The sequence below is a fragment of the Haemaphysalis longicornis genome, unplaced genomic scaffold (assembly GCF_048455015.1).
Source record: "Haemaphysalis longicornis isolate Haplotype H1 unplaced genomic scaffold, Haemaphysalis longicornis Haplotype H1 scaffold_8, whole genome shotgun sequence".
Taxonomy (NCBI): domain Eukaryota; kingdom Metazoa; phylum Arthropoda; class Arachnida; order Ixodida; family Ixodidae; genus Haemaphysalis; species Haemaphysalis longicornis.
Window position 1 is genome coordinate 186,767,165 of NW_027526445.1, and position 25,637 is coordinate 186,792,801.

Sequence of the window (25,637 nt, forward strand, 5' to 3'; positions counted from 1 at the left end):
AAAGAATCCATCACGAGATAGGTTCGCGTTCAACCACTGTCGTCATCTTCCTGTAGGGGAACCGCCGAAGAAGAAGAAGAACGAGAAGACAAAGCTGCGAAGAGGAGGGCGTGTACATTGCTCTCAGCCGGTGCACCAATGTCAACAACCTTTACCTCGCCAAAGCTGACGGAGACTACCGATTCTACCACAGAGACGACAACATCGACAAGAACATGATGGACGAGTTTCGGCGCCTCGAGAACCACCGCCTACTCACCGTAACACAACAGCACTTGCGTGCCTTTGCCACCGGTGTGGACCCAGACGCGGAATTCCCTCTGGCGCTAGTAAAAACCAGATCACTCAACATAACGGCAACACAATGGAACCACACGGAACCGCTAAGCATCCTCATCAGAGTTCCCCACGGGAAGATGGTGTAATTTTTTTTGTTTTGGGTGGCAGTGTGGGCGCACCACGCATGTTTTCGGTGAAACTAAGCGTCCTGAATGTATAAAAAGTTACAGATAGCTGGTGCTATGCTGATTTTATTGTAAAATAATTGTTCAAACCCGGCGCAAATCATCGAAAATTTTGTTGAAGCGAAAGCAAGCCAGACAAATGGTTTGTTGTGGCGAGGACTTTGTTGCATTGACTTCTATGTCTAGCTGGCGGGGAATTGGAAATATTTCGTTGAAGCGTACTTCGTTGTAGCGGGATTAGACTGTACATGAGACTGCACGTACATAGTCCCTTCATTCTTTCCTCCTCTGTGCCTGGATATCCCTCGTCGCCACCCCTTGGTGACAGAGCAAAGGCGAGGAGGCGGAACAGCCATTGTCTCTTCTCCGCCCTTCCCGACACATTCACACCCCTTCTTTCATTCTCTCCTTTCTCTTCCGCCGTGAGGACTCACACACAACACACACAAAGGTAGACGCGGAGTCGGAAGCACCAACTTCTGCATTGGAGGTGGGCAAGGGCGTATCAGCTCCACCATGAAGTCTCCCCAGCCTTGCCTCTGATGGAATCCTTTCCTAGCATTCATGTTTCTCCATCAGTATGCCACCTCCTGCTTCAGTACCGATGAGCTACAATAGCTATGTTGCAAAATTCAGCATCAGTGTCATTAAGTTTGCCGAGGAAAAAGGACACCGTGCCGCTGCAAGGAACTTCAGCGAGAGCAGAAGAGTTCACTCCAAAATACAAAACCTGGAAGGAGGGCATTCAGGGACCGAAGCAAGGAAAGTCTCCTTCTGTTGAAGAAGAGCTGTTGAATGTTGGACAACTGAGGCTATCCTGTCTTGCCGGGTCGTGTGAGCTGCTGCGGTTTGAAGCAAGGAAGGTCGCACACGAGAAAGGGGTCCCTGCTGCAACATTCAAGGAGAGCAGAGGCTGGGGGACACACTTTATGAGACTTCACCAGCTGTCTCTCAGATGGAGAACGACCCTCTGCCAGCAGTTACCACAGGGCTAGAAGGAAAAGGCTCTGTTGTTTCACCGCTTCGGGACTGAGCTACGCCGCATGAGGTAGTTCATCATGTCCCAGATTGGGAACGCCAACAAAATGCTGCTGGCATTCAACACACCACCCAACACCACAGTGAGCGAGAAAGGTGTTGTGTCCGTGCCCGTCAAGACCACCGGCTGTGAAAAACAATGCTGCACAGTGATGCTTGCCATGACAGTGGATGGCAGCCATAAACTACCACGAAGACTGTTCCCAAACTGAAGCTGGGAGGCCGCATTCACATCCGCACCCGAGAAAACGGGTGGACGAATGAGGGGCTGGTGCAGGACTGGATCAACACCGTCTGGGACAAGACACCAGGGGCTTTGCTGCAACTGCCATCACTGTTGGTGCTCAACAGCTTCAAGGGACATCTGTGGGGAGCGTGGAGAAGACATGTGGACCAACCTTGCCATTATCCTGGGGGCCCTAACGTGTTTTGCAGCCCTTCTGTATGTTGGCCAACAGACCCTTCAATGAGTTGTGCTCAAGGTACACATCAAGTAAATGGCCAGCGAAGAGCACGGGCTCAGTTCCACAGGGAGGGGTAGTGGTTCGGTTTTTAAAAGATATGGGAAAAGAAATGGACTGGGGATAATTTTGAACTCCTCAGGGGAGCCTCAGGGGTATTCACCTGCTTTCAACCCAGTCCAAGGGTGGGAATATAGTGGGGGAGTATAGGATAGGGCAGAGAAAAGTAAAGGACAGAACAGAGGGGAGTAGAAGGGCTACCTCTTTTGTTAGGACCGCCGCACTTGAAAACACACCACGGGGCACAGACTTGGCGTTATGCTGCGTCCGGGAGATGAATCTCGACTGGAGTGGTAAGCGAAGAGGCAGAGCTGCGATGTGATGAGCTGTCCGCGGCAGTCCAGAACCTTGAGAATTCACTGGGTGCAGATTCAGGCAAATAGGTGACTACTGGCAAGCGGGAGGAAAGCTCCATGGCCCTACACAGCATAGCGCCCATTACCAAAGCAAACACCCATTGTCATGACATCACCGTGTGGCCGACAAAAATCGTGAACCATCATTGCAGAGGATGGACGAATGCGACTACCCGTCTGCTCGCCAAAGCAGCCGCAATTGAACTCCATACTGGGAGGGTAAAGAGGCCGCCATTGGAGGCAGTCTGTGAGTGGATCGTGGCAGTGTGGGACATGGGACCCAGCATTTTGGAGCACAGCTTCATGAAGACGGGGCTGTTGAATGCACTTGATGGAGTGAAGGATGACACGCTTTGGAAGGGCAGTGATGGCGACTGTGATGACGACTCCGAGTTGGACTTCTCGACGAGCAGTTCAGACTAAACCGCAACCCGATTAGACTGATCAAAAGTACGTGCAGTATAAATAAGCAAGTGTCGTTCGCTTGTGCTATCGTGCTTGATTTTCTTTAAATGTATATTCCTAGCTAGGATCGTTCACATGTTATTTCTAACTTTTTCGTGAAATCTCTGCATGATTTGCACACTTTGAAGCCCTGAATTTGTGAAAAAAGTGCACAAATTACGAGAGTAGATACGGTACGTTAAGTGCAGGAAAAAAATCTGAGAAGTGTTTTTTTACATGCGTAGGAAATAAATACTATATGCTGTAGCGATAGAAAAATAAAATAATGCATATTTCCTTATTCATTTTTTTTTTATTTTATCAGGACAACTGCACAAACATATGTTGTCCGCAATTCCACTGGCCGTTACTAAAAACTAAGTTTTATAAAACCCCATGAAAACATTTCTAACAAGTTCACTGCTACTTTAAGAAAATGAATAGCCAGAATTGCCTGTAAAAGTTCTCTTTACAGTTAAACCGCAGTATAACAAAGTTTCACTTTTCAGCAGAAACTTTGTTAGAGTGAGGTCTTGCTCTTCAGTTGTTCAAATGATTTCCCCCATTTCTGAAACCATCCTAACTTGGCCATACATTTTGCAGATGCGCATTTGCAAACAAAATTTTGCAAAAAACCTTATTTGAAACGACAGAAAGTGAGGATTGCAAACGCTGTGAATGTGTGATTATGTGTGACTGGCCTGAGTGGCCCGCACTTCACCAGTTCACACTTGTGTGTTTGCTTTTGCAGCGAGCCATCTTCTGCTGTCCTCTGAGTCAGAGTACGCCCATGGTGTACCTTGAAATCTCAATTTAGGTTCCCAATTAGTTCCAGGCTGTTGCAGGGCTTGCATTTTCACCAAAGCGTGTTGGCAAGCGCCTTGTTACTGCGCGCATAGCTTGGGTGAGCTAGTTGCTCGTGTCAGCTGCCGCACGTGTTGTGCCTTCAACCCTTTGGCACTTGCCAATGTGCGTGTCCTCCCTGGTCTCCCTCTCTCAGGGGCCCCAAACCCAGCCAGGTTGAGGGTGCCAACAGCTCGGTGGCCAAGGTGTCCAACCTCGTGCCCGGGGAGTACGTGTTCAAGCTGACCGTCGTGGACGCCAGCAACCTGAGCAGCTCGGACAACGTCTCCGTCATTGTCACTCAGAGTGGGTGCCCTTTCGGCTGTTGCCTCTTCCCTTCAGGGGACAGTGAGAGGTGCTTTGGAACACTGTACACAATGGAAACGGACCATATGAAGCACGTTTGCTGTAGGAAGGGGGAGCTTTTAGCTGTTACTGTCGCAGCCTTGCTGCGCTGCATTTCTTCTTACTTGTGCGCTACTAATATAAAGTTACTTTTTACAGGCACATTACGGTAGTGACTGTGTGAGATAACTCGTGAGGTGCCAGTAACTAAGCGGTTGCTAATGTTAAAGGTTGCCAGACAACCGAAGCAGTTGCGCCGCTGGTCATCGGATTAGAAAACTATTTATGGGAACCTATAAAGAATGCATTATTTTTTATATATCGTGTTTACAGCTTTACAGGATAATATACACAAAGAGCATTCAACTCTCGACTCTTGTTAGCATGACATCGCTGCTAGTTGTGCTGCCAACCAACAATATGGTCACTTGTGTGTCAAGACAAGTATTTCAAAGGCACCTCCTGAATTCCAGAAGCAGTAGATCGTGAAAATGTTCCAGATTTATGTTCTTGAATGGTTGTTTAAGCAGATAGAATTGAGCAAAGGCAAATGCATGTTCTCTTCATGACCCCTTTATTGCTACAGCATCCATTTGCTCAATGGGTAAGAAACAGCTCTGGCTGGGGGAGGGAGATAGAAATTAGAAGGGCACTTAATTAAGCACTCCTTATTTTGTTACGAGTACCCACCTCTGTGCTTCTAACTTATTTCACTTGTTCTTCATAACGTCAAGCTGCACCCGGCTATCTTGTTCGATAGGGAGAGAGTGTAACACATTTTGTCACTCATCCACATTGTTCTGGTTTTACTGACAGTGTTCTTAATCTGATTAAGCTTTTCTAGAAAAGAATGGGCTACAAAATGAATTCGTTTAGACCAAACGTCGTGGCATTCAACTCGCTGACTTTCGAGTGCGCATGTCATTCCGTTAGACTCTTTCTTCTATGTTTGTTCTATTAACAGTTTATTGTAGAGTAAAGTTTGCTCCGCAACTACAAAAAGCTTTATTAAGTGTGGGAACTTTTCATGTTCCCGCTCATTTTTCAGTACTGCTTGGACAGGGGTTGAAATGTTGCAGCTGGTCACATGTTTGCAGACTGGATAGCTGTGTCTTGTGATTGCTGCTTGGTGCACACTGCCAGAGTGATTATATTTTACAGGGCCCAGACATCTGGGTTTTTATTAATCATAGGTCCCTGCAATGACTGATCTTCCTGTACCACGTGCACCTCCTTTTTTTTACTGTTTTTGTAAACATTGTTGGAAGGATCATTGTGTGGCTCGAGTGCTGGGGGTATTGGTGCACCCAAATGCTACAGTATTTTTGCGTGCATCCACCGCCTACCGCAGACTCAAATGCCCCGCCCAAGGCCGACGCGGGCGGGGATCGGACGGTGTTCCTGCCTGTGGACGTGGTCTCTCTCAACGGCTCGCGATCCACAGACGATGTGGAGATCGTCTCTTGGCGCTGGACCCGAGATCCATCCTCGCTGGCCGCAGGGGTGAGGGGTTTGGGGAACACTCGGGAAGTTTTCAGGCTTGCTCCTCGGGTATTCATCAGACTTGCCATTAAGGGATGGTTGAACTGAGAAAACGTGGCAGGGTGCTGGTAATGTTTCTCCTCTTCTGGAGGAAAGCTATGGTCTTGGAAACTGCCTGGAATCCTTGTAAAACATCCAGATGTGTTCTCCAGCAAAATGTATGTTCCATAAGGAGCATGCTGTAATTTTCCAATGTGTGAAGAATACTTTGTTAGTATACAAAGGAAGCACACTACCAACACTAGTGATGCAAATATAGCAGAAGATGGGGGCACTGAACTGGGTTTGCATTGAAAATTCACTCACAAGTTTTGGAGACGTTGAAATAGTTGGTGAGGCACTCATGAACATTGTTTCTGAAGGGGGAAAAAAGTTCTAAATATCATCTGCATGAGGTTTTCAGTGATCTTTGTGAAACACCAGTGGCAGCATTGTTTCTGAAGGGGGAAAAAAGTTCTAAATATCATCTGCATGAGGTTTTCAGTGATCTTTGTGAAACACCAGTGGCAGCATTGTTTCTGAAGGGGGAAAAAAGTTCTAAATATCATCTGCATGAGGTTTTCAGTGATCTTTGTGAAACACCAGTGGCAGCATTGTTTCTGAAGGGGGAAAAAAGTTCTAAATATCATCTGCATGAGGTTTTCAGTGATCTTTGTGAAACACCAGTGGCAGCATTGTTTCTGAAGGGGGAAAAAAGTTCTAAATATCATCTGCATGAGGTTTTCAGTGATCTTTGTGAAACACCAGTGGCAGCATTGTTTCTGAAGGGGGAAAAAAGTTCTAAATATCATCTGCATGAGGTTTTCAGTGATCTTTGTGAAACACCAGTGGCAGCATTGTTTCTGAAGGGGGAAAAAAGTTCTAAATATCATCTGCATGAGGTTTTCAGTGATCTTTGTGAAACACCAGTGGCAGCATTGTTTCTGAAGGGGGAAAAAAGTTCTAAATATCATCTGCATGAGGTTTTCAGTGATCTTTGTGAAACACCAGTGGCAGCATTGTTTCTGAAGGGGGAAAAAAGTTCTAAATATCATCTGCATGAGGTTTTCAGTGATCTTTGTGAAACACCAGTGGCAGCATTGTTTCTGAAGGGGGAAAAAAGTTCTAAATATCATCTGCATGAGGTTTTCAGTGATCTTTGTGAAACACCAGTGGCAGCATTGTTTCTGAAGGGGGAAAAAAGTTCTAAATATCATCTGCATGAGGTTTTCAGTGATCTTTGTGAAACACCAGTGGCAGCATTGTTTCTGAAGGGGGAAAAAAGTTCTAAATATCATCTGCATGAGGTTTTCAGTGATCTTTGTGAAACACCAGTGGCAGCATTGTTTCTGAAGGGGGAAAAAAGTTCTAAATATCATCTGCATGAGGTTTTCAGTGATCTTTGTGAAACACCAGTGGCAGCATTGTTTCTGAAGGGGGAAAAAAGTTCTAAATATCATCTGCATGAGGTTTTCAGTGATCTTTGTGAAACACCAGTGGCAGCATTGTTTCTGAAGGGGGAAAAAAGTTCTAAATATCATCTGCATGAGGTTTTCAGTGATCTTTGTGAAACACCAGTGGCAGCATTGTTTCTGAAGGGGGAAAAAAGTTCTAAATATCATCTGCATGAGGTTTTCAGTGATCTTTGTGAAACACCAGTGGCAGCATTGTTTCTGAAGGGGGAAAAAAGTTCTAAATATCATCTGCATGAGGTTTTCAGTGATCTTTGTGAAACACCAGTGGCAGCATTGTTTCTGAAGGGGGAAAAAAGTTCTAAATATCATCTGCATGAGGTTTTCAGTGATCTTTGTGAAACACCAGTGGCAGCATTGTTTCTGAAGGGGGAAAAAAGTTCTAAATATCATCTGCATGAGGTTTTCAGTGATCTTTGTGAAACACCAGTGGCAGCATTGTTTCTGAAGGGGGAAAAAAGTTCTAAATATCATCTGCATGAGGTTTTCAGTGATCTTTGTGAAACACCAGTGGCAGCATTGTTTCTGAAGGGGGAAAAAAGTTCTAAATATCATCTGCATGAGGTTTTCAGTGATCTTTGTGAAACACCAGTGGCAGCATTGTTTCTGAAGGGGGAAAAAAGTTCTAAATATCATCTGCATGAGGTTTTCAGTGATCTTTGTGAAACACCAGTGGCAGCATTGTTTCTGAAGGGGGAAAAAAGTTCTAAATATCATCTGCATGAGGTTTTCAGTGATCTTTGTGAAACACCAGTGGCAGCATTGTTTCTGAAGGGGGAAAAAAGTTCTAAATATCATCTGCATGAGGTTTTCAGTGATCTTTGTGAAACACCAGTGGCAGCATTGTTTCTGAAGGGGGAAAAAAGTTCTAAATATCATCTGCATGAGGTTTTCAGTGATCTTTGTGAAACACCAGTGGCAGCATTGTTTCTGAAGGGGGAAAAAAGTTCTAAATATCATCTGCATGAGGTTTTCAGTGATCTTTGTGAAACACCAGTGGCAGCATTGTTTCTGAAGGGGGAAAAAAGTTCTAAATATCATCTGCATGAGGTTTTCAGTGATCTTTGTGAAACACCAGTGGCAGCATGAGGCAGTGCCTGCAGAGAAAGTGAAAAGTGTTTTGGGCAATTCGGTGTGCCAGCGGCCTAGTGAACAACCTCCACAAAGTGCCAGGATGAGCAGTGACAACCATAGCTCTCATTTATTGCTTTTTGCACAATTTGTTTGTTGTTAGCAAATTTACAACCCATGTTTATCCCCACCTGGTGCGCTGCACCTTCCAAGACCAAGATAACACCAGCTGTTGTGGCCTTGTCATTGCTTGAAGACTTCCCTTTATGTCCCACACGTGGCACTAATAACTTCATTGTCTGTTAGTGCAATGTGTCTTGTTGTAAGTTGAGGAAAGTAGTTTTCTGTGCTGAGTGAGACGCACCATGTTCTCTCGATTCTAAGTGCCCTGCCCACATCAGCAAAAACAAGGTTTCAAAAAAGCTGATTTCTAAGGTGGATGTTCTTCGATGCTTCTAAGCATTGCGGGTTCAAAGAAAAAGGAAGAAAAAGGGGGTGTGGCTGGAACAGAAGAAGGAGAAGGTGGGAAGGGGGATGCATCTCTCTCCAAATGTCATGCAGCATGTGCTGGAGAACTCGAGCTTCTCGTCGGTGCTGCGCCTGTCGGAGCTGATCCCGGGCCGGTACATGTTCACGCTGCGCGTGTGGGACGCCCAGGGGGCCACGGGGCAGGACACGGCCTCGCTCATCGTCAAGCCCCCGCCCAGCCTCGCCCAGCAGGTGGAGCTGCTGCTCGACACAGACATCGAGACCTTCACCCAGGAGCAGCTGGTGGGTCATGCTGCGCTTTCACTCCTCCTCCTCCTCCTCCTCCTCCTCCTTGTCATGTTGCATGTCTTTTTGTACAGTAGACATGTGCAACCTTTCCGATTGATCTTGGGGAGAAGTGTGGAAAAGACGACGACGCGGAATAAGAACAAGCAGGACCATAGGCGTGCGCAGAGTTCTCAATTTGGGGGGGCAAAGTCTTACCGCTGCGCCCCCCCCCTCCCCCCCCCCCCCCCCCCCCCAGAGCAACTCCCGACCTCTTCTCACTGAAGGCCTTGCGGTGCGAACGCAGTGCAAAGAGGGATGGTTATAAAATTTTTATTTCAATGTGATGGAATTGCAACACACAAAATATTTCTGAGCAGAAATTTTACTTTCATGTGCTACATCGGCAAGGCATGGGGCAAATTTGGCGCCCCCTTCAGATGATTAGGGGGGGCGGCCGCCCCCCCTGCCCCTCCTGTGCGCACGCCTATGAGCAGGACGGCGTGAACACAGAATATTGTCACGAAGCCAAGGACGACGCAGTTGTCTTGAAGGAGAAACAAGTTTATTGGAGCGAACTTGTGCTCCCCTAACAACTCAAAAGAATACAGAGGCGGCGAAGCAGCGGTCAACAAAGTGACTTGCGTCGGCGAGCATCTGCTGTGCAGGCCGTCGATTCGCATCCAGAACATTGTAGATCACAGAAGATTATTCTGGGCTAGCGGCGTTAGGGCGAAACACTCTGCTTATCTGAATGAGATAGCCTGTGCGGCATAAAAATAAAGAATGGAACACGCGCTTCGCATGGGACACAGATAACAGATCCGGGCGGGCGCGGCCGGGCGTTAAAAACAAACGATAAATAAACAAACCCGTATATGGTTCGCGGCAATATTCTGCGTCTTCATCTTTTGCACACTTCTTCGTAAGATGTATCACCTACTTGCGCAATTTCCAATCGTGCTGAACTCAATTTCCAGTTGAGCCACTTGTAAGTCCAAACCCTCCCAGTAGAGCACCACCTCTGCGGGATGGTGTCAGCTGCAGTAAAGCGAAATGTCCTCGCGCTTTCACTTGGCAATTTTGTTTTTCTGCTGCGCACCCATGCTTGTCCCCTGCAGGACACGGTGCTGAAGCAGCTGGAGCTGCTGCTGCACGATGGGGAGTCGTTGCGCGTGCACCTGGTCGACATCAGCTACCAGCAGGACTCCCGGAGGTACGGGGTAATATGAACACCACTCACACCGCATTTGAGGCTCAAGCACAACCCTAGGCAGCTGCTAATTTGAGCCTGACACTGCCACTACAACTGTGTGTTGCATACCGTGCTCAGCTAGTGGAGACACAGGGAACACTGCCAGACGCATGGAGGAAAGAAAAGTTTAGGAGGGAGCGTCACGTGACAATCGTGAAGCCTAGTCATAAAAAATAAAAAGGAAAGACTGATGGGAGGTGTTCTATTCACGTGACAGGCAAGCGGTAGTTCTTTGCACCTCACGCGGCCGCCCACCTGTCCGCGCTATGCTGCGTCGTTCCGTTTGGTTGCCGGGCCGTCCGGGTATTCGGGTTTCGGCGACGAGTCGTTGTGCGCAGCTCTGCCTGCAACCCGAAACGCGCAGCGGCCTGATCGTGCGGGCAAAGTGGTCGGACGGAAGAGGCAGAAAACATCTTTGTTTACTGAGCTCTCAGACCCGTCGAAGTTCACGCCGCAGTCGGAGAGTTGTGTGCCGCCGCCGCGTACAGAAGTGGAGATGATCTCAGGCAAAGTTGAAAAAATCAACCAATTCAACCCTTTCTTTAACCATTTATTGCCAAGGCGCAGTCAGTCCACAATTCAGCAAGGTCCCTCCCAGGCGTTATCTAGCATTCGTTTTTTTTTTTTTAATATACGTATCGCACCGATCGAGCGATCCTCAGCGGACAAACAGCCGGCGTACTGCTTGCGACGCGAGGTGGTCAGGTTCTGAACCCTTTGTTTTCCAGTGCACTGAAGTAGATAAAAACGTACCACTACGCCGGAGCACCGAAAAGGCGAACGTATGCAAAAGCACGCGCGAGCGAAACCAAAGCTAGTCTCACCACCTCCCCGCCGACACGACACTCGTTACTCGCGATAACTCAGCAGAATGCCAAACGCAAACATCACAGCACACCTGGCAAACACCGCGCAGCTGTAGGCCGCTCCATGCTTGTGAATGTTTACGGCGGCGTGTTTGAGCGATCCAACGTCAGAAGTGAAATTCGGTTTGCAGCTCGTGTGGGTGCTTCTTAAGAATGCGATCGAAGTCTCGCCTTGCTTTGAACAGCGACAGCAGCAGTACTTCCACGATACGAAGCTTGGAGCGCAACGCTGGCGAGCAATCTTGTACGGCGCCTTCGGCGACGGCGCGCGCCTCCACCTCCGACTCCACCGGCAGTTCTAGTACACTCTACCGGCAGCCAGCCGGAGCCACTAAATGCTACCGCGGGCCTGAGCGTGGTGGATTTTCCATAATGCATTGCGCGGGAGGAGCCCGAGGAGAGGAGAAAGCGGCTTCAGAGGAGGTTGGCTTGCCGAAGCTGGGCCGCCTGACGTCATGCTCCCTCCTAACATTTTTCTTCCTCCATGGCCAGACGGCTGTGCATCACATGTGGCTATGTGTTGGCACTAATCACGTATGAGGCACCACTTTCAGCCATGCATCCGTGCACAAATACTAGCGATACCAATAGATAGTCCAGTTAAGTTGCTGTATGTGAAGTGTGATGTGCAAGAAGCTGGTGGATACATGTGCAGAAAGCGAGTAGGAAAGGTTGAATGACGGTGTTTGTGTGTTTTTTTACTACATGTAAACTTTGTGTGGTACAGTCAATATAGGGTGTGGCTGTGATATGGCGTCACACAAATGGTGCTGTGGGCATGCGATGACTGGCATGTGGACAGAGCCCCGGAGGACACACAGAAGCAGTAGAAACCAGTGCAGTGCCCGACCACTTTGGCAGCTAGGTGCTCACCTCCAAGAACAGGGGGAGGTTTTGCAGTTAACTAGTGTCTGGCAAGGCTATTTCTGCTTGTATATACAGTTAAACCTCGATGTAATGAAGTCGGTAAAATTCATAATTTACTTCGTTACATTGAATTTGCTACATTAAAATTTGCAGTTAAAATAAAGTTAAGCGGTTCCTGCAAACGAAAACGTGGCAGGCATACATGGCCGGCGCACTATTTTTCTCGGAGCTTAATCATTTACATGGGCATCAGTGTTTTCTGCACGCAAAAACGTGCCTCGCAAGCTACAGGCACGCTGACGCAGCCACGGAGACCACCCGTGCGATGCGGGTAGCTCCTGCGACCGCTTCTAACCGCTCGCTGAAACGCAACACGAGGGCAAAACGAAGTTGTTCATGCGGGAAAAAAAAACGCTAATAATGGGGGCGAAAAGTGCACTGTAAAACGTCACACGCACCGCTTAGGAAAGTGCCCATCAAATACCCTCCGCGGTGGTAAGCCTAATTGTCCCTGGCGGGGCTGGCTGGCATCCCTGAGCGCTTCAAAGCTCCCTCCACAAAGTGTGTGCCTCCCCAGTGGCGAAACTAGTCAGGCTCCTCCAACTGCTGCGCGCGGCGCGAGTCGCTTTCTGGCCGAGACAGAAGCCGCCACCGGCGCGCAATCGCAGACGCGGCGTGGGAAAAAACGCGCGCGCAAGCCTCATAAAGACCCACAAGTGCTTTGCCGTGCACTAGCTGGAACGATGGAACCCAACAAGCATGAGCGAACTTGAACGGAGGGCAAAGCGGTGGCATGTGGCGCCATACGCAGTTTGTAGGCAAGGAGATTGTAGGCAACGACCTCACTCACGGACTCCGTGGCTCGCAGCATTGGGTGGCCCATATGGCCTTTCGCGCTTTATTTAGACCCCATTTCGGTACTTGCGTCTCTCAAAATCTACTCTTCTACAACCGAAATTTCGAGCCTAGTTGTCCATGAAACTTCGTTACATTGAAATTTCAGCAAATGGGACTTCGTTGCAGAGGGGGTTAAAATACATGGAGTGCACACACTTGAAGTTAAAAAAAGTTTGTGGTTCGTTACATCGGGGGTTTTGTTACGTTGAAGTTTGTTACATTGAGGTTTGACTGTATATTTTTTGGATAGGCGGAGTCCAACTAACTAGCTTTATGTTGGGTATGAAGTGTGGGATTAAAAAGCGCTCGTGGAGTGATGCAGCACCTGGTAGGTCCCAGGTGCTGCAGGTAACATTTCAAGAGCTGCCATCGGGTATTGGCAGAGCATCACGTTTATTGTGTTCAGCCACCAAGCCGCTTGGTCCAGGTGCTTGCAGGGGAGTACACGCTAAGGTGTTAAATAGTTTAGGGTGAGTCAGTGCAAATATTTGAGTATGTGAGAGAATCTGATTGGCTTTGCGATCGCCCCTGTCATTGGCCATCTCCAGCACCATGTGTCTATCGCTGCCCCCGCATGGTAGCAGCTGGGCCTCTTTGGGGAGCTTTGTCCTATCGAGTCCCAGTCCCCGGTCGCATGGGGGGGTAGTGTGCACTTATCCAATGGGGCTCAGACACAGTGCTATTAGCTCATCACAAGACAGCTTCAACCAGGCATGGTGTAGCAGCCGAACAGCTCTTGAAAGCCATAAGATTGTTGGCCAAAAAAAAGGATACTTCCGCAGTCTGGACAGTGTTACGTTGCAAGTGTGGGAAAAGGTTGCAGGTTGCTGGGCTGGGTTTTTTTTTTTTCTCTGCTCTTGTGTGGTGGAATACAAGCCCTTGTGTGCACGACAGAGACCCGAACGAACTCCCTTTGTTCCCCTCCCCTGACCTTTGACAGGGTGCGCATCATATTTGTGGCGGAGAAGGAGAACGCCAAGGGTGTGTGGGTGCTGTGCCGGGGACCCCTGATGGTGGCACGGCTCAAGCAGCGGCTGCGCACGCACAGCGCCCTGCTCGACTGGGACGTCGTCTCCGTCGACACCGTCGGTCAGTGGATGGCCAAGGGCAGGCCCCCTTGTCCGAGAAATCACCTTCTGGGCGCTCCCTTTCTTCTTGTTTTAGAGTTGCGAGAGAGAGTGCTGCATTGCAACCAGAGGTCTTTAAAAAATGCTTGCTTTTTTTTTTTCTTTGCTTGTGGGCTTTGGCACTGCAATGTGTCGCCAAGTGATTGGTATGGCTGCTGGCTGACCTGTTCACACACTGCAAACCAGTTAAGATACCACATTGTCACGCAGCCAAGGACAATGCATGCTGCTTTCAGTAAACATGGTTTATCAATGTTGACTTGAGTGCTGCAACAAGCAAGTAAACACTCACGCTGAAGGCAGCAGTCAACAAAGCGACAAAAACAGTCGAGCATCGGTGAATGGAATGTCGCAGTATTTGCCCTGCAGGACACGTATCTCTCAGGGCTGTTCCTTCTGGAATCATCAAATTAGATAGAGAACATTGTTGGTCAAAGAAGAAAAGCCCAGCCTAGTGTCAACAGAGCAAAACCCTGTCCCTATCAAGCGAGATTGCCCAGCGCAGCACACGACAGAAAGAGCAAACCCACGCTCGGCTCGAAAAGGATTAGATAACAGGGTGTGGCCAGGCGCTTGGAACCAAACATGTTCGACATTCAAAGTGCACCCACATTGAGCCGACACTGAAGAGTGGGCCAACAAGCAAGCTGGCCCACATTGGTGCAATGCTGGGCTAAGAATACAATACCACTTGCAGCCACGCTGGTGGCTTAATAATGTAGAAAGGGCCAACAGCATAAAAACGCACCTCACCACCTCGTACACTTTCTCACTACGATTTGTGGCTTCAAAAATTGTGAATGGCGAGATGGAAATGGGTGAGCCTGTATTGTTAAGCATTTTTCTGAAGAATGTACAAGGACTATGTCCATGTAAAGTTGATTCATCTGATAACCTTTATTGAACATGTGTATCTTGAAAGACACCATCTCCTGCCATACTGCGTTACATCTTAAAAACAGTAACAAAAATTGCCTCTGTGCCCCATCACCATAACTCGCTGTTCCTCCACACAGAACAAAAAGTCCGTCAGCACGGAAAGTCCGCACAAAATATAACAGAGCACGTAAACAAAACAAGCAAGCTTAATGTTCTTGCAAATGCAAATCTAATAACGCAAATGTGCAAATATAAATGCAAATATAATGCAAATACAAAGCAAATCACATTTTCACTGTAATGTGTGTACAAACCTAAAATATCATTCCTCGTCAAAACCCAGCAATGAAATTATGAAACATGGTGTCTGGAAGTATAAAAAAATACATCAAGGATGACTTTACCTTTTTATGTTGGGATTTATGTACAGAAACGTTATAGACTAGCTTGGTAATCAATGGGTTGTAGCGTGTCGTGAGCTTTTTGCTTTCTGCCGAGATTGCCATTTTTGTTGTGTCACATATTGCAGCAAGGCAACGTACTGCAACGTTTTTTCTGTACAGTACCTGTGATTGCAGCATGCCGCTGTTAAGATGTTGTCAGGGTCATTCAGTATTTTAAACTGGTATTTTGAGAAAAGAGGGTAGTAGTGAGGGTAGGCAAGCGTTGTCAATACGAGATTTACAAAGTTGCTTTTTCTTTTTTTAGTGTATTTCATGTCAATTTACCTTTGTACAGGATGTGAATTGTGAGTTTTCTGCTCATTGTTGTGCCTTAAAGTTAGTTATTTTGAAGAAAGAGTACTTCACTAGGTTATTTTGTTTAGGTTTATTCATTTACATGTAGCAGTGTATTCAAAGATGTGGCAAATTTGCTGCCTGAGGTGTGATGGAAGGGGATACGCAAGTGTGATAAAAACCATTTTGTGACCAGATTTGTCTCTGCTTAGGAGAAAATATTTTAGCATTCTCGTAGGTTAGGTTGTCCACGTATACTAAATGCAATTTTAGTGCTCCAAGGCATGCGTTTTGCGGCTCCAGAAGCCCATTCTGTTGCTTGAATGCATTGTTCTTGATTGCTATGAAAATTTTCGGCTCTGGAGTGGACTCTTGCTGTTCCAAAATACTGCTGCAAAATGACTCGGGCCAATCACATCACTGAGGAAGCACAGCAGTGGGAGGTGCTCTGTCCACTGGGCAGGAGATGGGCCTCCAAGTCACGCGCTGTTTCGTCTCCCCACCCCCTGTACTTGCAGTGTGCCAGAACGAGTGCTCGGGGCATGGCACGTGTGACGTGTACAGCAAGCGCTGCATCTGTGAGGCCTTCTGGATGGAGGACTTTGTTCGGGCCAGCCTAGGGGACCGCGAGAGCAACTGCGGTCAGTGACTGCCTCCGTGCCTTGTTTCTGCTATCGGCTATTGCGCACACCTCCTTTGCAGACACGGGCGGGGTTTTCATGGTTGGGTCAGGGCTTATTTCTGGTTTATTGCTTCATATTGCCAGTGCTTTTTGAAAAATGCATGGAACACCATGGCCAGACACGGCACCATGGGCAGGCTTTGGTTTGGCGTGACATTGCTGGCGTTGTGCTCAAAATGCACAACTCTTCTGTGAATGCAGTTGCATATTCAAACAGCCATTTGCTACTTGTGCAGTGTGGACAAACATTACCTGTGATTGCACCTCTGTGCTCCTCGGTGCAATCTCTGCACCATGTGCTGTCGTGTTGCCGTCCCTAGAGTGGCAGCTAAGTGGGTTATTTAAAAAAGGGGGAGGGGGGGAATGTAGGGCTTGCACTGCTTACGTTGGTGTTGGCGTTTCTGGGAAAAGTGAAAGGAAGGAAGTGCACTGGGGATATTTCTGAGCTCGCCAGTGGTGCCCCCGTGGTGGCATGATTGAGCTCCTTCTGTTCCTGTTGTCCTCGGTAGAGTTTATCGTTGGCCACTGCTCGGCCCCGTAATGGGCCGGTGTCGTTGATCGCTTGGGTGTTGTGGCCTGTGGCCGTGTTGCAGACTGGAGCGTGCTGTACGTGATCATCATCTCCTTCCTGCTGCTCACCGTGCTGGCCACCTTGCTCTGGGCCCTGGCCTGCTTCTGCTCCAGGTGGGTGAGGGGTGGGAGCGGGGGGCGCTTGGACATCAGTGTGGAGGCCGGGGGGCTGTGGGAAGCATTCTTGGCACTTGCAGTAACTGCTACACTGCGCTGCTAGGGCAAGTCACACAGGTGCTGGTGCAATGTTGTGTTCTGATCAGGACACCGAAGCAAGTCCGTGCAAAATGGCCTCGGGGACATCAGCTGAGCTCAGCTTGACAGGGCTGGGGGGAAGAAACATTGATTGAACTGTATGCGTTCTGTTGTGGGAGGCCTCCTTAGTCCAGGAAGCCTTGGTCCCTGGCTACCTGGTGGGCCCTGTTGCCGGTCTTGAGGGCGTGAGCTGGTCAGCTGGTCCTCCCACGGCTCCAGGGTGGGGTTTGGTAGGTGGGCTAGTGTTATATGGTGGAGAGTGTTGGGTGCGGGGCAGTGTTGACAAGTCAGTGTGGATGTTGTTGGGTAGATGGCATGGAGTAGTGTTCCGGGGGGGGGTAGGTATTGGTTTGCAGCTGTCTGAGGGTAATGGCGTCGTCTCTGGTCATCTTGGGGTGTGGTGGGGGTAGATGCAGCGCTGCAGTTGGTAGTGAGCGAGGACATTGGTGTATCCTCTCGGAATGTCGTCGCTGGATGTCATCGATCAGTCTGCCAACAAGGGGAAGGTCCAGAAGGTATGCTCGCGGGCAGTGGTGTGGGGAATCTTCTTTTTTCCCTGTTTCTCTGCAATGAGTGGAACATGATGATGTAATGTAATTTTGAGTAGCTCCCCTTCCTGTTAGAACAACAAACTGTAGCATCTTTCTGGAGGGACAAGTTCACTGCTGCTTTCATGGGGGCCAGGGCTGGTAAACACACACCTGCTCCAGGCATGCCAAAAATATGGGCAACGTTTGGCTACTGCATTGGACCGCATTCTCCATCCAACCTGTCCCCACTTTGGTGATTTGCCGAAACATCGTCGTGTCTGTGGGTACTGACTAAGGATTTAGTGCTGCAAAACCTTGGTAGTGCAAACATCGCATTAATTTAAAAAATTTTTTAGATTTATATTTCAAAAAGTCCCATTTTGGATTGCTATTTTTTAGTACGAAAGTATTTCAGTTGAGCAAATTTCCAAGTACCGATTATTTTGGAAAAACATTTATAATTTAATGCTTCTGGCAACTGAAAACACTTGACTATTACAAATTTATCATGTAGAGTAGCGTACATACATGTCCAGGCTTGTTACCACCAGACGTGTGTCCGCTTTCAATTTCACATCCTGGGCTGTGGTGTTACCAGCTGTGGTATCAGGTCGGATTAGTGGTCTAGCCCACTGCCAGAGTTAAAAATTAGCTCTTGGCCACAAAGACAGGAAAAGGAAATGTATACCAGGCGTGATCAGAAAATGGCTCACACGAGCGCACGTGAGCTGTCAACAGGCACACTCGACAACAAAGAAACAATGTAGTGGCCGCACTACCGTGGCTAGAACTAGAATAGGCGCACAGCAACAAACACAAGCTGTGGCCACGTATATAATAAAGCCAAGCCATAGCCGCGCGGCAATAATGAAGCAAAAACCTTGAGCCCAACTATGAAATTTTTGTTCGGATCTGTGTATGATACAAGGTGGAAATTTTTTATGCTAATAGTAGGAAAAAAACATGTTATGCATGGGTTTTTACGGTAGATGAGTGGGAATCCATCGCACAGTTCTCCTGTGTAGAGCTAAAAAAATATGAAGGCGGGCTAATAATCTTGGTGAAAAACAGCAGCACAAAGAGAGAGGTAGGGCCCTTTCTGTGGATAAATTCGGCACACTTTGTGTGTATGCAAGAAATCATTATCTTTGTCATTTTGACCGCTCATAGTTTTGCTTTAGGAAAATCTTTTTTTGGGGAGATTTTGGAGGCAGTTCAAAAGTGTGTTTGGTGTGTTGCGAGCAGCGCTGTACAAGCAGTTCTCTCAAGCCGGGTGAGAACCCTTCACTCTGGCAGCGGCCTCCCTCGAATGGCTCCCCTTGTGTCCTGTCTCTCCCAGGATGCAGTTCCGGCGACCCAGGATCGAGAGGAACTACACCTTGCTCAAGGACTCGCGGGACCTCGAGAAGGACAGCCTGGACCTGCTGCCAAAAGGTGAGGAGAGAGTTCACGGGTGGTGCACCCAACACTGCTGCTGCTTCAATGCTCGTGGCATTCAGGAGCGACCCGGTATTTCACATATGGAAAATTGGCTTGCACGTGGATTTTAAGGGCTTACGCTGTGAGAATGAATCGGGTGTCCACACAGAGCCCTTTGTGTGCAGTGACCCCCCATTTTTATTATTTTTTTAATTTAAACCCTCGCAGCGGTGCAGATTTGCAACATGTAACCTTGCACCTTCTTGGCACAGCCTATGCTACAGCGCTGCCCATTCCACATCACGGTGAAGAGGGTTAAAAACACCGAATGCACAAAAGGTGCTCGGGGATCTAAAAACGAGTGGCTTCAGCCGTGGGGGCAGGTGTGCGCGTCACCTTGTTTCTCCTACTGTCCCTCCCATCACTTTGGAAGGCCTACATACACTTCCCGGATCCATTCATAGCAGAGAGCTGCTGGTCACAAACATTAGTATTCAGTAATGATCAGGTGCGTAAATTTCCACTTCTACCGGGCCACTTGTCAGGTGTGGTGTAGTTCACTGGTTATTGCGGGGTGCAGTTGTGCTCCCTAGTAAGTGGGCTGGACCTTGCCCCTATTCAATCTGCGTGGTCCACTGTCCAGAAGTTTTTGAGTTTGGGTTCAACTTAAAATTGAGGATGACTCGGCGAGCAACGAAACGGAAGGTGATAGGTGTAACATTAAGGGACAAGAAGAGAGTGAAGGGGGTTAGGGAACAAACGCATGTTATTAAGGACATATTAGTCGCAGTTAAGAAGAAGAAGAAATGGGCGTGGGCAGGGCATGTAATTCGAAGGCAAGATAACGGTTGGTCATTAAGGGTAACAGAGTGGATCCCTAGAGAAGGCAAGCGTGGCAGGGGGCGGCAGAAAGTTAGATGGGCAGATGGGATCAAGAAGTTTGCAGGGGCAAATTGGTGGCAGTTAGCACAGGGCTGGGGTAATTGGAGATTAATGGGAGAGGCCTTTGCCCTGCAGTGGGCGTAGATAGGCTGGTGATGATGATAATGATGATACATAGGGTCAATGGTTTTACCTGCGCTGTGGGAAGTGAGTGTTTCTGGCAGTGCCAGTATCGGGCTCAAGACAAGAGGTGGCGTGCCTTCTTCTTTTCGTAGTCTCAGCCGTGCGCCACTCCCTCCCCCCCTCTGGCTGCATGCCTGCAGGGAAGGCCCTGACCACCAGCCTGATGGCCTCGGACTCCGACTCGGACACGCTGTTCGAGACGCGTGCCCGACCCTCGGTGGCCGTGAAGCCTCTGACGGGCAACCACCGCACGGGCATCTCCAACGGCACCCTCAAGAACAGGGTGCACACCTGAGGCCCCCCCACTGCTCTCCTTGGGACCTGCCTGGTTCTGGGGGTCCTGCGTTGACCAGAGAGGAGCGAATGGATGCAAGCGGGAGTTGGCCTCACTGACCGTGCCCATCTGCCAAAGGAGAAACGCCCTTTTCCCCTTCAGTGCATCGCTTTGCCGCCCTCTGCCGTGTTCCCCCTTTTGCACGGTTCAGTTGGCGAAAGAGTGAAATCTGTCAGCAGACTAAAAGTGGCCAAGATGGCGAAGAAGCCTCGACCCCTCAAGCATTGGTGTAGAATCGCTATCTGCGGTGCAGACTCTTGTAGCACCTGGTACGGTACTAGGTTGTGCGCAGGGGGTAGGGGGAGATAGGGATAGTGTGTCCTGGTGGCTAACATACGGGTTAGCAGAGGACCCTGGCTAGCTGCGCTAAAGAAAGTGCTATGCGCTGTACACTAGCCCCAGCGGAATCCGAAGACTCTGGCACAGGTTTGTAGGGACAGAAGGATCCCCACAGTCCTCACCTTCAGCAGTTGGACTGGCGCCCACAAGCTATGTAGGGCCCTTCACCAGGTTTTGGCTCACTTGGCACGGAGCTATCAGCCGGCATTGGCTACGCACGAAGATTTGTTGCACGTGCACTGTCACCTCTAACACATACACCTCAGAAGGAGGAAGTTGTGCGGACAGGAAATCTGCTTGGAGAGGACAGCAGACAGATTCTGAGCCGAACAGCTCTGTAACATAGGCCAGTGGAACTCCTGATGGGCACAGAAAATTTCACTGGTCCTTGTTGATTTCATTGAGCAAGGTTTCACAACATCGGTGGGCAACATTTCGTGCCCTGTTCCTGTTGTCACAATATGCTGGAAGGTCAGTACAAAAGAGGGCCAGCACCATGTTGACCCCTGCTTTGATAATTCCAGATCGCAGGAGGTTTTCACCTAACCCAGTCTCTGTATATCATGGGTTTTAGCTGTTTAGTTCTAAGACGCAAGTTCATTTCATGGCCTTTTTTTGCCTTCTTTGTGAGTGCCTGCTTCTTGTAATACATAGTGTGCCGTGTTGTGTTTGTATGTTCGTACGAGTCGCAAAACTGTGCGTGAAGGTGTCACTGCCCCATTAGTGTGCCATGGCCGTGTGAAATGTACTGTAAGCTGTGTTTCACCCCCTCCCCCTTTTCCTCTTGGTACATAGTGCCTGCACAAATGCAAAGGCACAGGAGTTGTTTTTGTGCAGTCTAGCTACAAACTACAGTTGCAGTGCAGTTTTGGTAATTAAGTCGCATATTCTGAAATGTTCGGATAGCTTGTGTGTCCAAAAAAAAAAAGATGTCAGGGCTAACACGTGCTTGCTTGACACACAAGTTTGGTGCATGTTCAATAGCTCCAGGGCCACAGGCTAGCTTTGATTGGCCTACTGATGTGCCAAGGGGGTGCAGTGCACTGAGAAAGTTCTCAGCGACTTTCACCTACCTAGGGTGCCTGGCAAGTAGAGTGTTTACACTGCAGCAATGCCTGCTGCTTGGCTGTGGTGATGAGCATAAGGGCCTCTGGTTTGTTTTGCGCTGACGGTCGGACCACCTTGATTGGTTTGTGGCCGTAGCTATTTTTAATCTACCATGCTGGAAAGCTAGTCGAAGTTTCACTCTGACCGGGTATTGATCCCCCTCCCTCCAACCTTCTACCCTCCTCCTGCTGACGTTTGCAACCCTCCTGCTTGCCATGACATGTTACTACCGCGAGGCTTGGGAAGCTGCACACTCGCGTCGTCTAGGCCCTTGAAATCGTACTAATACTACCCCGTGTCCCTTAGAGTCATGGCACAGTGACCCGCGTAAAACTTTGCATGTGTGTTGTGCACTAACCCTTTTGTGGGCAGCCACCGAGGTTTCTTTTAGTCTTTCTGGCATACCCTCTGTGTAGTTTCCAGAATGATTTTAACGGCTGTGCATGCGTGTTGTCATAAGTGCAGAGACCTTTTTGCTTTTGCTCCGCATGTATGGTACTAATTGTTCCAAGTGCATCACAACAAGGCGGAGGCTGCATTTGTTCACTAGCCCCTCAGGGCGTCCTCAGGTGGGGTGTGCATTACAGTAAACAAAATGGCTCTGGCCACAAGCTAGTCCAGCGGCAGTGAGCTGGCGAGGGCTCACCTGCAATACTGTGTTGTAGAGTAGCAGACGTTGCTGTGCTTGTATGTTGAGGGAAGTTCCATGTAGGTGTAGCATTGTGTTCTAAGTAGGTCCCTCGAATGTTGCTCCTTTTTGACGCCTTTGAGGCTTGAAGCGAGTTGACCACTGTGCGACAGAGGTTCCCTTCTTTCCTATCGCAAGTTACTAGCGTGAATGTTTCTTTGTCAATACTGTGTGAGATCAGTTGCTCAGCTTGTTTCTCGGTGGTGCTAAAGCTGAGTGTTTGTTTCGCTTCACTTGCAAGTTTTTTTGCTGTTTCGAGTCAGTCTTTAACGCGTCAGTTTTAGGCAGTGGCTGAGGCATCATAGTGATGTGCCAAGGTGACAGCTTTCAAGTGCAAAGTTTGCGGTGAGCATTTTCTTTTTAATTGTCATCATCGGTGACACAATTCTTGTGGAAGTGCAGATGCCACTGTACCAGTGCCTGCCTCATAATTTAAGCACAGACACAGCACACTTAGTTGTTCATAGCTTTAAATTGGGGGGAAAAGATTTCAGGCTGTTTGTCTAGGTTTGTACGTAAGTCGGCTGTGCATAGCTGTTGATGCAGCGGATCGGCAAAGGCATTCATGGTTTCATGCCGCCTGCTTAGCTTCTCACTTCAGTCAATAACTGGGGAGGATGTTGTGGGAGAATGTCATGAGGAACACCCCCACCTCGTTTCCTGCATACTGGGACAATTTTGTGCTGCAGGCGGGCTTTTTAGATGCTGTAACCATGGCTTGTTACAACAGCATTAAGCTGATAATTTCAGAGTTGTTTATGGGAACAGGGGCACACTACGAGAGTCCCACAGAATTCTATTTCGGCAAATTCTGCAGGTTATCAAACCAAGTCTGACTCGCAAACAACAAGCTGTTAAGTTTAATGCTTTTGTTCACTCAAACTAGGAGAGTTAAGTTGGAATGTCAAACCTTGTCTGATGCAGCGTGTTGTAGGATATTAGGCAGAAGAAAAAAAGACAGCAAGAGAGATGAATAGATGCAAAAGTGATCATGAGTTGCCTTAGATAAGTAGGGTTTCAAATGTCATCGCACCATGCCCCAGGTGGTTTAGTAGGCACTCAACAGTGGGTGGAGAAGCCTGCTGTCAGTTTTTGACACCAGCTTCAACGACTTGGTAAAATTCTGCCATACCTGATTTTTGGCAAATCTGTTGGTGCTAGTGCTAGCTCAGACATGACAAACGTTACGAAAAATGAGGAAAGTGGGCCTCCTTGATGCGTACCAGTCCAAGACTGTGTTCAGGACTCATTTCAAATAGTAGATGTTGTAGGGATGCAAGTGAAGAGGGAAAGTCTGGGTTTTCTGGGGCGATTTTAGGCACGTTAGCCGAGAAGATTCGTAGAAGCTCATTGCCGGCGCCTGGCAATGCAGTCGCTGCTCAAGATGCCCTAGCCGGGCCGTGGACTCTGTTTTCCGCCTCCAAAATTCACCAGCACTCCGACAGGATGGCCTCAAGGGCCTTTATTAGCTACCACAAGACTCTCAACGCGCACAGCATGCACGTAGAAAACCACTTCCTTCCTCAGAGTTGACTTGGGAGGTTGTTTGTCATTGGAACTGAGTACTCTGGTGCCGTTGCACGCTTTATAAACCTTTTCGCTATTATGAGTGTTAGAAGATGTTTGTGGCTTTTTATTAGCCAGGATACTGGAATGCTCGAAATAATTTTTTTCAACTGCTTCACCAGGGCTCTGCAATCTGTTGAACGCTGCAATTAAGGTGCTTTGGGTAATTCTTCTGCCATCCAGTGGTGTCAACTATTCATTATTCTACACTGCCCGGTGACTTTGTAAGCACTGCTTTAAAGGAACGGATGGATGCTACACTGGTATCTTCTCAGTGTTGGTGGTACTGCCTTGGCATTGGTGTTGTGCTTGTACACGTTGATGTCTCAATGGTGATATTTTGAAATTCGTGTTGTCTTTGCCGATGCTGCTTTGCTTTTCAAAACTGTGTTGCTGTGAAAAACAACATTCAGGCCCCCTGTTTATTCTGATGTTGTGTAGATATTAAAAGGCAAAGCATTTGTCGCTCTTCATAGGAGGCATTTAGTATAGCAGAACAAAAATTACGTAATGGTGCTTCTGTTTGAGTGCGCTCTACCTGCCTTCTGCAAATTGTTGTTTGTACTCCCTGTGGTGGTTGCCTGTGAGGCCGCTACGAGAAGCCAGGCTGGAGACGACCGTGTGTCTGAAATCAGGGATGTTTGGCATTTTCTTTGACGGAACAAAAATATCTTTTGTAAGCTTGGACAAGGTTGTGCACCAAGTATGTAACCGCATTTGTTTGTTGTTTCTTTATTTTTGTTGCTGTTGGGCTGTTTTTGTTTACTGTTGACATGGTTTTCCCATTATTGACTGAACAACAACTATAGGGGACGGGGTCAAAATGCGAGCATCTTGCGAGTGGTGACCTGTGCTTTATGGTTGATAAGCTTTGATAAGAGCCATCATCTTGGCATTCAGGTTGTTAGTTTTGCATTTATCAGAGTGAAGTTTTGTGTACAGAAAAACAGCCTGGAATGCCCGCAGTGAGTAGGTGGCCGAAATGCCCACTGTGGGGGTGAACTTGTGGCTGTATTTTCCTTTTATTTATTTTATATCGGGAATGCATTCCATTTCGGAATTTTCTTTCCTTGTGCGTGCCATAGTTGCGTGTTCTCACTAAGCTATGAACAATGTGATAACTGTACACGCCTGTTTGGTCTTGCTTGGACTGTGTGTATGTAGGTGCAGAAACGCATGCGTGGACAAACTCTAGTCGTAGGGCTTTTGTACTTGAGCGAGAGAGGAAATAAAGGATGTGTCTCTTGAAATCCAATGTGCCCGAGAGTGTGAATGAGGTATCGCACAAAGTCACATATGCAGTGAACATGCATGACTTATGTGACATTTTCTTGCCCATAGCTGAGCACATGACAGGACACACTTTCGGTTTAGACCATTCTTCAGTATAGACCCTTCGCTTTTCAATGCAGTCGTTACAGCTTTTCACTATTGTGTACTTTTAGAAAAAAGATAAATTTTTTTCAATTGCCCTGGAAACATTATACCAAGCTTGTGAGCTAGGTTACAGGATCTCGGGGGGAATCCTGAGCAAAGTAGGAACTACCCAGCCGTATTACCGCCCAATAGTGTCAGAGGACTCGTGCACAGGTCTGAGAGCTCACGAAGGGCAGACGGACTTCGTGC

General features: G+C 48.1%; 1 protein-coding gene across 5 annotated transcripts in view; it reads left to right on the forward strand.

Annotated features, from left to right (window-relative positions):
* LOC144149526 (dyslexia-associated protein KIAA0319-like protein) overlaps positions 1-25,266 on the forward strand; it is a 48,040-nt gene extending 22,774 nt beyond the window's left edge. For 4 of the 5 annotated variants that reach the window (XM_077681139.1, XM_077681144.1, XM_077681141.1 and 1 more), the window contains 9 exons: positions 3,824-3,972; positions 5,363-5,514; positions 8,637-8,846; positions 9,950-10,044; positions 13,654-13,802; positions 15,975-16,097; positions 16,732-16,822; positions 18,833-18,927; positions 20,070-25,266. In XM_077681139.1, coding sequence (XP_077537265.1) covers positions 3,824-3,972; positions 5,363-5,514; positions 8,637-8,846; positions 9,950-10,044; positions 13,654-13,802; positions 15,975-16,097; positions 16,732-16,822; positions 18,833-18,927; positions 20,070-20,272 — 1,267 coding nt within the window. In that variant the 3' untranslated portion in view covers positions 20,273-25,266. The remainder of the gene's footprint in view (positions 1-3,823; positions 3,973-5,362; positions 5,515-8,636; positions 8,847-9,949; positions 10,045-13,653; positions 13,803-15,974; positions 16,098-16,731; positions 16,823-18,832; positions 18,928-20,069) is intronic. The other variant, XM_077681143.1, reaches the window with a different exon arrangement.
* Positions 25,267-25,637: the final 371 nt, after the last annotated feature.